This window comes from Hemicordylus capensis, chromosome 5 (genome assembly GCF_027244095.1).
Source record: "Hemicordylus capensis ecotype Gifberg chromosome 5, rHemCap1.1.pri, whole genome shotgun sequence".
Classification (NCBI taxonomy): Eukaryota; Metazoa; Chordata; class Lepidosauria; order Squamata; family Cordylidae; genus Hemicordylus; species Hemicordylus capensis.
The window spans coordinates 68,214,886-68,233,699 of record NC_069661.1 but is presented as its reverse complement, the minus strand read 5'-3'; the positions used below and the strand labels follow the sequence as shown (position 1 = coordinate 68,233,699).

At 41.5% G+C, this 18,814-nt stretch overlaps 1 protein-coding gene across 8 annotated transcripts in view; it reads right to left on the bottom strand.

Moving 5' to 3' along the window:
* Positions 1 to 18,814, bottom strand: part of GRIA2 (glutamate ionotropic receptor AMPA type subunit 2) — a 114,582-nt gene that overhangs the window by 55,533 nt on the left and 40,235 nt on the right. For all 8 annotated transcript variants that reach the window (XR_008308853.1, XM_053257192.1, XM_053257186.1 and 5 more), the window contains exon 3: positions 3,470 to 3,709. Coding sequence is in view for 7 of the 8 variants with exons in the window: in XM_053257192.1 (XP_053113167.1) it covers positions 3,470 to 3,709 (240 nt within the window). In the remaining variant the exon portion in view is untranslated. The remainder of the gene's footprint in view (positions 1 to 3,469; positions 3,710 to 18,814) is intronic.

The following is an 18,814-nucleotide window of genomic DNA, read 5'->3' as shown; positions in this document are numbered from 1 at the left end:
TCTTCTGCAAAACTTCTTATTCATTCCCTTTAGTTTATCTCCTTCTACTTTAGTCTATTCCTTCTGCAATACTGTTGCCATAGAAAAGTGTCTGAATTCAGCAGACAAGAGTAAATATTACCAGTTTTAAAAGCATATTTTTATTGTTTAAACTCCTCAGTTCAAAAGGGTTTAATACCTAAATTCAGGTGTCTGAATTGTTTCAGATCTATTAGTGAGATTTACTTTCTTCCAGAACACTGGGAACAAGAAGAGTTCTACAAACCTTTTTATTGTGACACCAGGCAGAAATGTGTGCCAAGGGCCCTTTAAAGAAGTCTTATGACTTGGCACAACCCTTTAATGAGGTAATAAAGCATTCTGGGAATTGTAGTTCCCAAAGGACAGCTAGAAAAATAAACAATAGTATAAATTTTCCTTCTTTTTACAAGGCAGCTGCTTATGTTTCTCAAAGAGCAGAGAAGAGGGCTAAGGATGGGATAAGGCATTACACTGAAAGTCCATGTAAGTGAACTAGATGGCTGGTGTTTGGGAAGAAATAATGTGAAGCGGAGAATCAGAATGGTGTGAATCCTGTCCCTGACTGCCCCAACGAAATTCTGCGGACTCATTTGCACATTATGCGAAATCACGGTTAAATGGGGCAGAAGTTGGAATCTGTGTATGTCCGAACACATGAAATCGCAGTTTCGTGGCAAAAGTGACCTGCGGTTTCCCTCGCCAAACACCAATTTGAACCTTTGATTTATAGTGTGTTTTGCTGCCCCAAGCTGAGGTTCTGTGGCGGCAGTGCTATGACCGAATGCAGATGCCACCATAACCACAGATTTGTTCAGTTTCTGGAACCACAGTCAAAGAGAGGGTGGCCCAAACTCACCTGGGATTGTGCCTGCTCCATGTATGCAGCACTTCTTGCTGGCTGCCTCTCTGAGCACTTGTCCCACCCCCCTGTCTGTGATCTAATAAAGCAGTTATCTGACAACAGGGATGCTGCCATGTCCCATCCCAAACTTGTAAGCCTGTCAAACTGGAAAGTCAGATGGGGGGATCACTCTTCCCACTGTCTCTTGTTCCTCCCTCCTCATGATCAGGAAAGAAAGGGGACAGGATGGCAAGATGGGCACTCTGTGCTTCGCTCTCCAAAAATCAAGCGACCAAGATATATGTTCACAAGCACATGCATTCACGATGACAACATAAATGGGGCAACCCCATTACATCGCTGGGATGGTAACATATGTCAGGGTGCTGTGGAGCTTGCTGTGATGTGGACTGGGCGGACCAGGAAGAGGAGGGGCTCCCCTTCCCTGAAAACGGAGGTCACCAGACTGTGGTTGGACAAACGTCTGTGATGCAATTCGTGGTTTGAAAATTTAACCGCGGGTTCAGCCACTTCTGGTTTCATGTTACATGAGAATGCGACCTAAGTCTTCCCAAGATGCATTTCTCCCTGATGAGCTTCTAAATTAGTATCTGTCTTATCCACTTGGAACCCCACAGGGAACAAGCAACTAGTGGGGGAATTAGAATGGAAACCAATGTTTAGGGAAAGATGCCTCTCTGATGCTACATTGCCTCTCTGGTGCTGCCTTTCTATTTCATATCTCCCACTTTCAAAGCAGCTATTTTGGGAGAAATGAGCTATTATGATGAATTATAGGCATTCAGGAAGATTGTAGCATTTAGCATCAAATAAGGATTCTGATTATGAACCCTGAAAAAACTGATGTTAGAGAAATTTATAGGAATGCAGACAGACTAGATAAAAGTAATTTCACAGTATTGCAAGCATGCGTCTCAATTAATCCCTTTGCAAGATCAGAATATTCATTTCCCTGTCCCTCAGTTTCCCTGATAGGAGTTACAATATATGGATAACAGAATGAATGTGAGACATAATTCAACGATGCTTCGACAGAGGCTTTTTATAACAGGATCTTCAAAAAGGAATCTTGATAAATGGATCTTTTAACTCCATTTCTTTAGAATCAAACCTCTGTTCTGTTATGCTTGACACTAAAATATTTTTATTATAACCAAAGTATTCTGAGCTCTTTCAACAGAGTAAAGGCCCCCAAGGGGATGAAAAGCTACAACAAATTTGCAGATGGTAATTCTATATGAATTCAAAGTAAGCAACAGATTCGTTTTAGATCTAATCTTTTAGAACAGTACTGAAAAGTGAAAACAAACTGCCTGGGCGCTTTCCAGATGAGACTCTGCAATGGGGTCACATCGTATCTTGGAAGTGTGCTTCCACACTTCCTGTGTTGTGACACTGCCGTCCCTATGCAGACAGCAGGGTGTGGTTCACAGTGTCAATGCCTTGTTTCGAATTTAATCGCTGCGATATAGAGCTAGGACGTCATATATCCGGTGTAAGAGAGTTGCTGTTTTTTCGGGTTGTTAGTTTTTGTTAGCCTGATCCCCCTGCTGTTCACATTTCAAATGCGACTTGCCTGAACAGAGGCATTTTGCTGCTGTTGAGCCACTAGTCTGGAAAGCACTCTGCTAGGTTTAATGTAGTCTGATGCACATGACCCTAGTGTACTCCACTAGTTGTTGGTCAGCTCAGTCCCTATTAATTCACTGGACATTACCCAAGTCCTTCATGCTTGACTGGCAAGTGCTTCCCCATACTGCATTCACCTGAATCCAAGACTAGTTTTTTTAAAAAAAAAAGATATTAGAAATCAAGAGGTCTTCTTAAATCCAGAGTCTTGTTCCTTTTGAGTAAACGAAGATATAATCTGTATTTAACTTCTACTTTAGGGGTGTGCACAAAACCAGGTTTGCTGGTTTGGCTTAGTTTTGGCCCAACTGAACCGGAATGGGTTCAAGTTTGAACTGAGCCAGCTTGACCAGCTCAAAGTTATACTGATAAAGGAGAATCCTGTGAGGATTCCCCTTTACCAGTACAGGGGCATGGGGGATTTCCTAAGTATAGAGGAAGTGAGAGAGGAGTAAATTTGTACTTACAAGTATGAGCCGAAGCTGTGGCGGGTGGTGGCGGTGGCTCCCCCCCACCCCCGCCAACTAGGGATGTGCACGGAACCACTGAGGCACGGTCCGGCACTGGGGGGCATGTAGCTTTAAGGGCGGAGGGTAGTAGACCTTGCCATAGCACAGGCACTCATGCAGCACTCAAGGGATCTTCATAGGGACAGAATCCTATGAACCTTTTTTGCTCAGCCCTGTACTGAAGCCTCAGAGTCTTAGGATTTGAGCACCCAGTAAAACTGCTGTGCACTGATGTGGTGTTTTGCTCTCTCCATATGGCAATTCATTGTGCTGTACACCCTGCTAAATGCACAGCACACAGTTTCCCCCTCCTTTATGAATACATCCAAGGCCTTAACTTATAAAAATGGCTTCTTCACTTATGACTAGTAGTGTGATGCTGCTTCAGCCGTTTCATTTAGGGTTGTGGTGCAAACTTAATTCCAAGAAGTCATAAAGAACATCTTACCTCTGTCACTGTCATAAAGATATGCAAACTTGTTCCATTGGTAATATTCAATCAAGCTTAGAAGCGCTCCCTTGAGGTCAGGTCTCATCTGGATGACAAATGGGTGTGTTCCATCTGTTGGGAAACTGGGTGTTATGAAGGAGACGTGAAGAGTTCCACAAAAGGATGTTATGGTATTTACAGACTTCTTGTCATAAAATCCAAAAATAGCAAAGACTCCTCTTGAAAACTGGGAGCAAACTGAAAGAGACAAACAGAAAGACAACATTTTAACAAGTGTCCCTGACTTGCAATTTGTTTATGTACAATTTATCATATACAAATGTCTGATACCTTCAGGTTCAGAGGCAGCATAACTCTTTCTTTTCTTTTTCTTTTTAGATTGTGAGCCCTTTGGGGACAGGAAACCATCTTATTTATTTGTTATTTCTCTGTGTACACCGCCCTGAGCCATTTTTGGAAGGGTGGTATAGAAATCAAATGAATGAATGAATGAATGAACTCTGAATTCCAGTTGCCTAGGAGCAATAATAGGAGAGCAGTATTGCCTTCAGTTCTGCTTGTGGGCTTCCCAGAGGCATCTGGTTGCCCACTATGAGAAACAAAGTGGTGGGCTAGGGAAGATAACCAGCTTGCCTCCTCCACAAGCGGCAGAGCTCTTCATTTCAGGGGCATAGCAAGGTAGGAGTGGGCCCTGAGACAAGAGGTCAGTGGCTTCTGCCCCCTAGACTCCCCCAACCCAGCCACCTTCTCCTTTCCTTGTGTATTTGCTGCAGAAGAACTGTTATAGTGAAAAATGAAACATTCTCAGCACACCTTTTCTGTCACGCCTATGCAAATAATATCACACACTCCCCATGTACAGTACAAGAGCAAAGAGCAAGCTGTTGCCCAGCCAGTGGGGCCCCCTGCCTCCCTCAGGAGCTCACGGACATTTCTCCTACCTTGTTCAATTATAGCTATGCCCTTCTTCTTATAGTAGAGAAATATGACTATATGCTAGAGACAGGCTGAGAGAATAGCTGGCAATTTGGCCAGGCAGACAGGACCCATTCAAACCAACCAGATCAGTTTTATGTAATTCTTATACAGTTTTATGATTTCAGCATTAGAATCCTGAATCATGGCACACATACAGTTTATTTTTAAGAACTAGCTGGACTGGGTGCAGAACATCTGCACCTCTAGTTTTCCCCGCCTGCCCGCTTGCCGCCATTTTCTTCCCCACCTGCCCGCAGCCGCCATTTTCTTCCCCCACCTGCCGTCGCTGTTTTCTCCACATGCCCCCACTGCCGCTCCCCCCCACAATTTTTTCCCCCGCCTCGCTCGCCTGTCCTCTGGTGCCAGCGCTTTCCTCTCCCCCTGCTGGCAGCTCACCTGCGGACTCTTGCAAGAGCTGCCACACATGGGATTAGTGATGGGTATGCCTTAGAGAAATAGATAGATATAGATATTTCCATTCCGATTTTCAACAACAAATGGTCTCTACTTTCTAAGCAGCTTATATAGAAAAAAGAATAAAACGGTTCCATGTCCACAAGGGCTCACAGTCTAAAAAGAAATACAAAGTAGACACCAGCAATAGACACTGGAAAGATGCTGTGCTAGATTGAACAGGGGCAGTTGCATTCCCTCTGCTAAATATAAGAGACTCACCACTTTACAAGTTGTCTGCTTGCCAATTAACATGAGTTATATATGGCACCCTATGTCACATGCACAGCATGAATCCAGATGGTGATGCTTAGGGTGCAGGCCTGATCAAGAGTTTTGGAAGTGCAGCCCCAGACCACCAACGAAGATAACCAAGAGGTGTTAAATAGAAATGTTGTCTATGCAGAATGGAAACTGTCGGAAATGCATTTTTGTAAAGCTTGCAGTTTCATCAAGGGCATTAGAAAAACTAAACACTCAATTAATATTCTTTACCCTACAGAATCTAGGTTGTCCTTGAATGTGGGGGGGGGGAGAGTACTAGTGAAACAAACAATTGACACATTTTGCCTACATCTTTACTTTATTTTTGCACACTTCTAATTTAAAAATAGTTATATTTGAATATATTAGTTTTTACTTTTTAAACCCATCTTTAGAAGCAGAAGCAGCAGCAGCAGCAGCAGCTTCTATGCCAATTTATCTGGTAGACTACCACTACAACTACTGAATGCAGCTAGCTGCCAGTCTGTGTAAACAGTACTGAGCTAGATGGACCAATGGTCTGACTCGGTATATGGCAATTTCCTATGATCCTATCCGAAGCCCTTACCAGAGGACATTATGAGCTGGCAGTATGGGAATAGCTACTGCTGCTTCAGCATGGTGCAGGTATATGGCTACTGAATGGCTAGCAGTGCCAGGCATGTGCCATTAACATATAATCTGTGGCCATACATGGTGCTTCTACCCTTTCAGCCAGCATATACCTACACTGCGCTGAAGTGCCACTATGCCCCCTGCCACCAACAATTCTAAGTCTGCCTAGTAAGAGTATTTGGTCCTCTTCCCCCATTAAGGGGCAGAAGCTGGTAGTCCACCGGCAAATTGCTATTGTTTAGATGATTGCATGATTGATTTTAGTGGCAGAGAACCAGGGGCAGAGCCACCATTGAGCAGACAGGTTCAAAGAACCCGGGCCGCTGCCAATCAGGCGCCATGCCTGGCACCCCAGCCACACCCCCTGCATCTGACATCAGATGCAGGGGGCATGGCTTTGCTCCCAAACGGGGCCACACAGCCCTGTTTGAGAGCAAATACCGGCCAGCGCTACGTTCGCAGAGTGGCCAGGAGCTGTTCTCCTTGCCTTTAAAGGCGAGAGCATTCCTGGCTGTGTCGTGAATGTGGCGCTGGCCGGAATATGCTCCCAAACAGGACTGCGTGGCCCCGTTTGAGAGCATATTCTGGCCAGCACCACATTCACAGCATGGCCAGGAATGTTCTCCCTGCCTTTAAAGGCAGGGAAAGCAGCTCTTGGCCAGTATTTGCTCTCAAACGGGGCCGTGTGGCCCTGTTTTGGAGTGAAGCCACACCACCTGTGTCTAACGTCAAACGCAGTAGTGTCTGACATCAAACATTGGGGCGTGGGGGGCGGGCACTGGCAGGAGGAACAAAGGCACAGGCTGGCTTCATCTACCAGTGCAGAGAACTACTGAACTCTTCAGCTGAAATCAGGAAAGGTTTCAATTTTACCTGAATTGTGACCATAACATAAATCCACTCTGGTAATCAGAGCCTTTAGTGAAGCCAATGATATCTATTTTGTGAGTCATCTGATTAAATCTAGCTTTTCTTAATGGCATTTACCATAATAAATCCTATGGCAATTTTTCTTATATCACATGGACATTTGTAACAGATTCTGAACCGTGTTTAATCCACATTCAATAATGCAAGGGATGAATAATAGTTAATTTCATTAATTTCCTTGTATATGACATATATGAAGTGAATTCTCCTCTCCTTCATAAACTTAATATATGAGACCAGTAACATTTTGGGCATTTAGAAAGACAACCTTTTCTTCCTTACACTGGTCATCTTTCTCTTCATCTTCACACTTTCTTTGGTAAGTATGGAATCTGTAGTCTAACACCTGGGAAAGGCTGGGGTGGGGGTTAAACACTTGGCTGAGAAGTTGTTTCCTGGGGACCTCACCCTAGTTTCTCACAGACAAGTCTTGTTCATTCATATATGACATCACAGGCCCTCAGAAGTTACCACCAATTCTGACAATCAGTGGAAAGCGGGCTAAGGGTGCTTAGCCCGCTTTACACCAATCATGAGACTCATCGGGCTCGCAGTGAGTGCTCCGCTAACCCAGGCTTCCCGATCATGAGTAGCCACAGTACGGCTCCACAGCGTGGCTACTCATGAGTAGACCCCCAGAGGGGAGGCAAAAAGCCACCTCCTGGCTGCGGGGGTCTCTCCCTTCCCAACGGCAACTCCTTTACTTTTCCTCAGAATTTTATGATATCAATTTTAACAGCCTGTTTATTGATGAGCACCTCCTTGGTCATGTATTGTAAATAATATGACATGTCAGTTAGTATAGTCTGCAATCATGAAACCAATTCCAATACACTATGGAGCCATTCCTGGTATAGGCCCTTCAGATGCCTAAATTGGTCACCAAATGGATAATTTGTTGGTGGTTCCATGAGACTGAGATATCCACACAGCAAGTGATCTACAATTCAGCTGCATAGATGACGCACGGGAGATTTCACATCCGTACCCCTATATGAATCATTTCAGGAACGATTGGTGCAACTAATTATGGAACAGTATCATTTCCCAACTTTCCTTTCAATAATAATAATAATAATAATAATAATAATTCGATTTCTATACCGCCCTTCCAAAAGTGGCTCAGGGCGGTTTACACAGAGAAATAAACAAATAAACAAATAAGATGGAACCCTGTCCCCAAAGGGCTCACATTCTTGTGACCCCAAAGGGCTCACATTCTTGTGACCCCAAAGGGCTCACATTCAAACCCTAGTCATGCACTTATATTTTTGGAGCATGATTCTTTGGGCTGTTTTAGATTTAATCTCTGCCTTAAGATTCCCAGAAATGTCTCCCGAAGTCCCATTTAGGTACATATATATCATTATATGTTTCTGGGCAAAATACAAGGTGCTGGTTATAACTTATAAAGCCCTGAACAGCGTAGGCCCTGGGTATTTAAGAGAACATCTTCTTTGCCATGAGCTCTATCACCCATTGAGATCATTCAGAGAGGACTGTCTGCAGCTGCCACGGAGACGTGGAGGCTACGCGGAGACGGGCCTTATCTGTTGCTACCCCGAGACACTGGAATGCACTACCTGTTGAGATGAGAGCCTCTCGATCTCTGACAACTTTTAAAAAGTCATTAAAGACTTAGCTTTTTACCCAAGCCTTTTAATTTACTGTTGTTTACAGATTATTTTACTTTTGTGTTTTAACTTGTTTTATGTTATAAACCTCCCAGAGATGGAAGTTTGGGGCAGTAAACAAATTTGATAAATACAATAAATATATTAAGTTCCCGTTGAAAGCCCTGCTAACTGAAGAAAGAGGCACCTTTTAAAGAGCAAATATAATTGCTCTGTCCTTATATTTAGCAGGGATAGGGCAATTGGTTCCATTCAACCCCAGCACAGCATTCCTCTAGTAGCTGCTGTTGGTGTCTACCTGTTTCTTTTTAGACTGTGAGCCCTTTTGGGGACAGGGAACCATCTTTTGTATTATTTATTTTTCTATGTAAAATGCTTTGGAAACTTTTGTTGAAAAGCAGTATATAAATATTAGTGGTAGCGGTAGTATTGTTTGTACGCTATCCTGAATGCTAAGTTTTATATTGCTATCAATGTTCTGATGCTAATTTCTGGTTGAATTTGGATCAATTTCATTATAGGGCAGAAACATACAAAAGATTCAGACAATAATTTATTTACAAAACAACAAATGCCACATGTGCAAAGAAATAGGACCAATAATCAAGTCTTTGTTAGGATATGCCAAAATTAAAAGAAAGCACATTGCATCAAAACAGAGACAGAATTAGAGCAGCCAAGAAAAGAGATCCAACTGAATAGCAAATGAGAGATTTTGAAAACTGCAAAATCCCAAGTTAGAAATGCTAAAAAGGAACACTAAAAGTAAACAGAAAACAACAGTACATGAGAAAAAGAAGAAAGTAAAAGAGGAAGGAAAGAAACAGCTGGCAAGCAGAATTCTCAGCTTGCAAAAGCCTTACAGAATGTGGATTAAGGAGCACTGTATGGTAGTTTCCAAAACTATCAACTGTCTGCTGCATAAAATATGAACCATACAACAATAACAATCTAGAATTTGATAAACTCTGCAAAATCAAAAGATGAAAACTACGAGTGTGGTACTCATGTCAAAAGGGCTCTGTCTCTTAGAGGCAACCCAAAGGCTATCTGGCCCACTGATCCACACCCAACACACACTAATTTCTTGTCCTGGCTGCCATGTTGATGTATACCTTGAATTTTCTTTCATAGTTACATGATTGACTTATGACACACTTTTCAAAAAGATTGGTTAGCATTTCCATATACCAATTGTATAGTCACACTTTTATTCTATTTTCCCAGAGATAAATTTTAGTGTGGATGAAGTAATGCATTCTTTTTTTTAGACTTTAACCTACATCATTCTGAACATTTATTTTCTAAATTATTGAAACTCTACCATCACTCAATAAGACTCTAATGAGCCTTGTTACAATTAGCTATAGCTATTGCAGTTAGAATCTTTATAAGTGTAATTTGCTTATAATGTTGCCAAAAGCATGGACAAAAAGGATCACTGGAGTGTCTCAAGGTCCATCATTTCCTGCCGAAATGTTTACACTAAGCACTGAATATGGAAGAACTATGTCCCAGATAGTTTTGCATGTACAGTACACAGTACATCTTAATTTTGCTATTTCTCTAAGGTCCTAAAAATAACTGAAAGTTATCTTTAGTAGGGATGTGCAAACTGATTTGAGTACAAATCAATTTGTACCTGTATCTAGCTGATTCAGGTGATTTGGAGACAAAACAAATCACCCCTGTGGTCCATTGGCTAGATTAGGTTCCAAATCAAATCATGCCTGATTCTGTTCGAATTGATTCAAGATTGAGATCCCTCCTATTAATTTCCCCAGATTCCCTGCTTTCATTAAAAAAAAAAAAAAAGCTATGCTTTTGCCCTTGTAGAAGTGGAGTTATGGAACAAAATGTGTGGTCACTATTTTTCAGGTGTTTGCATTCTTTGGTGTATAATAATTTTCCCTCAACAAATCCCTATGAGGATTCATTACACACCTTCATTTCTTCTATTCATTTTGACTGTCTTTTCGATAATGCCAACTGTCAACTGCCATGTGCCAACTACACCCACCAGCAAGGCAATGGGGTACTACTCATTGTTTATGTTTATGTTCTAGTTTATGTTCTAGGATTTTTTTCAAGTGTTTAGGCTCTTAGGTGTCTAATAACCTTTCCTCATAATGAATCCCTATGAGGATTCATTACACACCAAAGAGTCTAAACACCTCAAAAATTCCTAAAATATAAACGATGTACCCAGTGGCTTGTGGGGTAGTTGGAACATGGAATGCCATTTATCCCCCACACACACACCTGCAAAGCAGTGGGGTCAAAATGAAAAGAATGAAGGTGTGTAATGAAGACACAAAAGAATCTAAACACTTCAAAAATACCTTTAAAATAAGCTGAGTACCTGTGTCTCTCTCTCTCTCTCTGTGTGTGTGTGTAGGGGTGTAGTTGACACATGGCAGTTGACAGTTCACCCTGTCCAATTATAGTCAAAATGAACAGAAGAAATGAAGGCGTATAATCGATCCTCATAGGGATTCATTATGAGGGAAAGTTATTAGACATCAAAGAATCTAAACATTTCAATATTCCTAAAAGTTAAAATGAGTACCCCACTGCCTTTCAGGTAGGTGAGTGGAGTGTAGTTGGTACATGGCAGCTGACAGTTGGTACTGTCCAGTGACAGTCAAAATGAACAGAAGAAATGAAGGTGTGCAATGAATCCTCACAGGGATTCATTATGAGGAAAAGTTATACACCAAAGAATCCAAACACTTGAAAAATAACGATGGCACATTTTGTTCCATAACTCCACTTCTTCAAGGGCTAGAGCTTAGCTTTTTTAAAAAAATGAAAGCTGGGGGCCCGTGTTAGGGTTAGGATATGGCAATTTTGAATCCCCATTGTTTCCTATGGTGGAAATGTTCAAAATCAGTAAAAACTAAATAAATTCATCAAAAATCAACCAAGTGTTCCACCACCTTGAAAATCGGGTGGTAGGTGGCACCCATGGGGACCTACCCACCACCAAATATGGTGCATCTAGGAGCTTGTTAAGTGGTCCAAATCAGTCCAAATCAAAATCAAATTGAAGCAAATACAAATTGAATCTGGGGTGATGTGGGGGTAGATTTGGACAAAATAAATAAATCAGGGGTAATTTGTTTTGGGCACAATTGAAACCAAAAAATCAGTTTGTGCACATCTCTAATCTTTAGTTCTCTCTACAACACCAGAAGCAGGGGTCATCCCATGAAACCGAAGGCCAGGAAATTTAGGACCAACAAAAGGAAGTATTTTTTTACACAGTGCATAATTTATCTATGGAATTCTCTGCATCATAGGACATGATGAGCTTGGATGGCTTTAAAAAGGGCATAGACAAATTCATGGAGAACAAGCCTATCAATGGCTACTAGTCTGATGGCTATAGGTCACCTCCAGCCTCATAGGCAAGTTGTCTCTAAATCCCTGTTGCGGGGAGAAACAGCAAAAGAGAGGGCATGCCTTCATCTTTTGCCTGTGGCCTTCTCGGAGGCATCTGGTGGGCACAGTAGGAAACAGGATGCTGGACTATATAGGCTTGGGCCTGATCCCATAGGGCTGTTCTTATGTAAGTATTGTAGATACTTGCCACTTTCACGCCTGTTTTAAAAGGGGTCCTCCTGGAAGAATCCAATGAGGAAGAATACTTTTGTGGTCCACCTCAAATGCCTTGGACTCTGAACACATGAACATATAAAATCTGTTTTATACTGAGATATCAAGTGTTGAATCTGGGATCATATGCATACAAACCAACTCTGAATTCCACTACTGAGCTATAGGCTTTCCCCAATTTCTATTTCCAAGAAGGATGTTGTGGAGCATCACTTACAACATTGCTTACTGAGCCTGCAAAAGGCTAAGAAAATAGAAGTGTAGCAATGTTAGCATGGGACAAAAAGTGAAGATGGGTTCCTGCCTTCCCACCTTCTACTTGGGAGAGGCAGGTGTGGGGAAGTAAAGAGCACGCTGCTACCCAGCAGCAGCCCCGCTCCCTTTCCTTAGGGGCCCAGGTGCATTCGTTCCCCCTTGTCTATAGCATAACCATATCTAGGCCCCTGATTTTCACCCAACGCTCTTTTTAACTATCCTCTGAAACTGAGCCAGAGGTTCAGATGTACTGCCACCAAAAGAGTTTCAGAGTCAGGCACTGGGATAGTCCGTCCTCATGACTCCTCCAAGCTGGAAGAAGTTTCCCAAGTGAGAGACCCACCCAGCTGAGCAATGAAATGAGCTAGTGTGATTTCAGGCAGTCTGGTTTCTACTTTATGTGTTTATAGAAAATATTTGAACCGATATCGTTGAACATTCTATTGCCTCATTATGCCTAAATAGTACTATTAAAGCCATTGTGTCTTGGTGAGTTTCATGAATCATGGCCTCAGGGATGGAAAGTAAATTTCAGTATTCAGTGATGTCAGTCTGATTTCTAACATTCACTGAAGTAATGAGTATAATTACTGTGATGCATATTCATGAACCATATACAAAACCACATAATCTGAAGTAAAAATAACAGACATCAGTCAGTTATCAACTAATCAAATCCAACACAATAAAATTTACTAGCTATTTAATTTATAAAAATCCTCCTAATTAAGACAACCTGATGAACAAAATATTATCTTGATTTAATGGTTGTCCCAATTAAGAGAGGAAGTCATCTAAAAATAAAAGAAGTCTTTGAAAGGAAAAATGAAAGAACATCACTGTACTGTATACTAATATGATTTAAAGTGACAGAATTTAATACTTAGATTGTGAACCCCTTTGGGGACCAATTTTCTTTTTCATTTTAGTACATTTTAGTTGCTATGTAAACATATTTGAGAACTTTTTGTGGCTGAGAAGTGGTATTATTTATAATAACATAAAATAATTAGTTCTTTTTAAACATGTACATATTTTGCAGGGTAATCTTTAACCTTTTTGTTTCAGTAAATCATGTTACTTAATTGACACTGTTTTACATGTCTGCTCACTGAAGCTAATGACAAATTCCAGCAGAGTTCAACACATTTGGATTTGTCCTACTTACCCTGATCTTGAACCTGGTAGAAATTATGCTCCAGGGCACATACGGACCTTCTGCCTATGCAGATCATACCATTCACTTCATGGTAAGGGCTCTTGTGAATATCCAAAAGAATGGACAGAAATGGCTATTTGGGTAGTCATAAGCAACACATCTTCATTTGTCCATTGAAGCCAATGTACCTGCAACAAAATACTAGCCTCCGGCCATTGTGGCTTAGCATAATGGGAGTTGCAGTCCAAAAATATCTGAGAGTCTAAGATTGGGAACCCCTAAGCTATAAGCAGCACTGTTTTCTTTCTCATAGTCCAAGGGCTTGTGCACAAAGGAGGCACAACCTTGGGCAGCTATGTTGTGGAGCATCATAACTCGAACCCTGTCAAAAGGCTTCTAGACAACAAAGAAATAGAACCTAACCCTCTGCATGAAGATTAGATTCACAGATACAACATTCATTGTAGTAAGGGGCTAGTTAAAGTTTCTTTGGCAAGGAGCAGATCCTGACCACTCTGCCCACCTACCAAGGATGGATGCTATGTTAGCTGCATCTTATCAGTTCAATGAAGCCTTTCTCATAGAGACACTACAGAGAGTAATTAAGAACATATTGGAAACAAACGTCTGTGGCATTATTATTTGCAATAATATCCACAAGAAATTTCTCTCACATATCTTATCAAGAGGTTAGATGAGGTTTTTTTCTATGTTACTTTCCTATTTCTGTTATCCTGTTGGAAATATAATAAAAAGATATTTGGAAAAAAGTAAGAGAGAGAGGAAATGAGATGAGATCTGTTTTCTATATACTTTGGGCAGCATCTAGACTAACTAGTAATGACAACTAAGCATTGCTGAAGTCAATGAGACAAGTTAGTCATTATTTCAACTGGACTTAGTCATGGCCAACTTCTTTTGGTTGCTGCCTATTGTACTTTGTGCTGCTTAGGGATGCCAGTTCAAAGAGGGCTGCATAGAGCTGTGGGGTGTCTTTTTTAATGTTTTGTGATAGTCTTTTGAAGGAAAAACACCATTTTCTTACTGGGCTGTAAGAAAGAGAGGCAACCCCTGAAAACACAGAGTGATTCTTCATACTTTGAACCAAAGTGACATAATGGGGAGCGTCAGATTCCACACATCCCAGAATGGTCTCCATTGCCATGTGCTCATGACTGTAATAAAGGACAGGATAGTTGCTCCAGTCTTCCAGAAATGGACTGTGTAAGGTTCTTGATCTAACTAGGAGAAGAAGTTTCTCTTTAAAAAAAGAATCTGCAGATATGTGATGTTTGCACACCATTAGAGAAACGAAAAGGAAAAATCTATCTTTAGTTTATGAAAGGATTTCAGGCCATTCCCAGAGTACTTTCAACCACGTGTATTCCTTCATTAATGTTCAGTTATGGTGTAGGAAGAGATCTTCATTCCAATGGACTGGGCTGTCCCTTCACTAGTATGGATGATGGCCACATACTTGCATCTGGTTAAAATTATATTAGGCAGAGTAATGCCAAGTTTTCCAGGACTGGCTTGAAGGAAGCATCAATACATTGCGAAGAGAGCTTAAAGTTGATGAAATGCAGGTTTACACTGCTTGAAAGATATTTGAGTTGATTCACCTGTAATGCTAATGGAAAATAATCAACTAAAGCCCTTCTTAAGTACCAAAGGCTTTGTGTGTGGTGTTTTTTAACTGAATGAAAATGACATAACTCATAAAGTAGCTACTGCTTCATATATGACATCAGTGATGCATTTTTACAAAACAAGGCTCTCTCTACCAGAGGGATTTGTCTCCTGTTTTAGGAGATCATGATCATTTAATGGAGAGAAGTGTACATTACAATATTTACAAACACTATTTGGGAATAGTGAAAGGGGAGCTGGTCTTGTGGTAGCAAGCATGACTTGTCCCCTTAGCTAATCAGGGTCTGCCCTGGTTGCATATGAATGGGAGACTTGATGTGTGAGCAGTGTAAGATAATCCCCTCAGGGGATGGAGATGCTCTGGGAAAAGCAGAAGGTTCCAGGTTCCCTCCCTGGCATCTTCAAGATAGAGCTGAGAGAGATTCCTGCCTGCAACCTTGGAGAAGCCGCTGCCAGTCTGGTAGACAATACTAAGCTAGATGGACCTATGGTCTGACTCAGTATATAGCAGCTTCCTATGTTCCTAAACAAAATCCTAACTGTGTTCTAAATCTGAAAACTTCCTGTATAGCATTTAGTTGCAATGTTCAAAAGTTCTCAGACTTACAACATAGTCGGTACCTGGAAAATGTCTTACGTCAAAATTCCTTAACTTGGAGCCTAATTTCTCACAGGAAGCAATCTTATAAATGGGGATTTGGTTCCTGAACCAAGCCTAGATGCCCTATTTCTTCTTCTTCTATCAAAGCTGGTGACATGTGAGTCACAGACATGCAGCTGAATGTGTGAACTGACTCCATTGTATAGTGTGTGAGGTGAGGTAAAGTTATATGGATGTTTTATTTGTGGTGTTGGATCTGCAATGGCCCATGCACACCACAAAAAATAGGAAAGGAACCATGCTTGATCAGGACAAAACCTGTTTCTTTGTTTCAGTATTTACCCCATCTTTTCCAAAATGGCCGAAAGCACCTAGCAACCCTCAAGTAAAAGTAAAAACAAGCACTATTGTTAACCGCCCAGAGATTAAAGTTGAGGGTGGTGTACAAATCTGGTAAATAGATAGAAGCAGCCACATAGTAAAAAAATGCAATCAAAACAGTCACAATGATAAGTGATTTTAAATGGAATTAATGTAACCTAGCCATCTAATGGCGCAGCGGGGAAATGGCTTGACTACCAAGCCGGAGGTTGCCGGTTTGAATCCCTGCTGATATGCTTCCCAGACTATGGGAAAATATGACTATGCTTCCCAGACTATGGGAAACACCTATATCAAGCAGCAGTGATATAGGAAGATGCTGAAAGGCATCATCTCATAGTGTGCAGGAGGAGGCAATGCTAAACCCCTCCTGTATTCTACCAAAGAAAACCACAGGGCTCTGTGGGCGCCAGGAGTCGACACTGACTCAACGGCACACTTTAATGGAACATACTTCCCACTTCTTTTAGCATGGTGTAGCTTATCTCCTCCCATGTGCAGTCAATTTGGTTTGTAGCTTACTATCAGCACATGGGTTATAAAGAGGTGCTGTCTATATTTTGAATGGCTGCCATCTTGAAACATGGTGGATCACCAAAAACAAAATCCATCGGTGTCCTTTAGGATACCTTTTCCTGTGATATGAGTGTGTATTGGACTATAAATGCAAATGTTATTAGAAGAGGACACAAAAATGCACATAGACATGGTCATCTCACAAATCCTTTTCCCTTCAGAAAGTAGGCTAAAAATCCTAACAGAGGAGCAACATCACAGAAAAAGTGAAACAATAAGAACAATAAAAATGGTAAGCAGTCAAAACCTCTAGTCGAATTTCTGTTCCCCAGTCACCAACCAAATTTTTCCAAGAAGTCCACAACCAGGGCTCCTTACTGCTGCTCCAGAAAAAAATATATTCAGTGCATACTATCTATGAATCTACAGGTTCCATGTAGCCATCATAGGTACCAGATGTTACTAGACTTTACTGAATGCTGCAGTAAGCAAGTGGGTAACATGTACAGTATGTATGAAGCCACTAGTCCTAGTTATGGACTAGTCTCTGATACAGTCAACCCATCAGTCCTGCTACAGTCAAGGGGATCATTTTTATTTATTTATTTTTATTTATTAAAACGTTTCTATATCGCCCAAAACGTACGTCTCTGGGCGGTTTACAACAGAATAAAAACAAAGTAAAACATTTGTTAAAACAAAAATGGAGGGGGAGGGGAACACACACATTACAACAATTTAAAATTTTTAAAATATATATTTTAAAACAGCATTAAAACCATTAAAACAACATTAATTAAAAGCCTGGGTGAAGAAATGTGTTTTTAAAGACTTTTAAAAAGAGATGGGGAGGCTCTTATTTCACTAGGGAGCGCATTCCAAAACCTCGGGAAAGCAGTGGAGAAGGCCCTGAGTGGCCCTGAGTGGCCACTAGACAAGCTGGTGGCAGCTGCAGACGGACCTCTCCAGCAGATCTCAGTGGGCGGTGGGGTTCATGCAGAAGAAGGCGTTCCCTTAAATACCCAGGGCTCAAACTGTTTAGGGCTTTATAGGTTATAACTAGCACCTTGTATTTTGCCCGGAAACATATCGGCAGCCAATGTAGCTCCTTCAATACAGGAGTTATATGGTCTGTCTGAGATGACCCAGAGACTAGCCTGGCTGCCGCATTCTGGACCAGCTGTAGTTTCCAGACTACGTACAAGGGCAGCCCCACATAGAGCGCATTACAGTAATCCAGTCTGGAGGTTACCAGCAGATGTACCACTGTTTTGAGGTCATTCATCTCAAGAAATGGGCACAGGTGGCATATCAGTCGAAGCTGATAGAAGGCACTTCTGGCCACCGCCTCAACCTGGGACACCAGGGAGAAGCTCGGATCCAGAAACACCCCTAGACTCTGTACCTGTTCCTTCTGGGGAAGTGTGCCCCCATGCAGAACAGGCAGATCAAAATCATCTCTTGAGTTCCGACCCCAGACAATGAGTACCTCCATCTTAGTCTCAGTCTCAGTTTGTTATCCCTCATCCAGCCAATCACCGACTCCAGGCAGGCATTTAAAGAGGTTATGCCCAAATATCATTTGAATTGTCTTTTAATTTATTCTCCCTCCCCATTCATATGATAGATTAACCTAAAAACTATTGTTATATTTAACACGCATGCATGCACGCACATGCATGCACCCACACACACACACATTAATAAGCAACTTGGTAAGATGTACAAAAGAATAGCCAAAGGATCCAAAAGTTTTTTAGCTAACAGTTGGTTATATTAAGCAACTCTGTAAAACCTAAAGGTTTAATGTGGCACATCTTCCAAATCTGTAGCCATTATTACACAAGATTAGGATATCTATGGCCTTGTTTATGTAAATTCAAGTATGCAGAGCACTCCTTGACAAATTTAAATGACAAGCATGAAAGTCAACTTTTAAGCAAGAATGTGCTAACTACCTTAGGCAAAGCACATCATGAAATGTTATTCATCCTTCATGTAAAAATGTAACTTGACCAGTGTTTGCTTACCCCTTTTGAATTTCAGATTTCATTTTAGGTAATGACTTGACCAGCAAGCCAGAGGTTGCCGGTTCGAATCCCCGTTGGTATGTTTCCCAGACTATGGGAGACACCTATATTGGGCAGCAGCCATATAGGAAGATGCTGAAAGGCATAATCTCATTCTGAGCGGGATATGGCAGTGGTAAACCCCACCTGTTTTCTACCACAGGGCTCTGTAGCCACCAGGAGTCGACACCGACATGATGGCACACTTTACTTTTACAG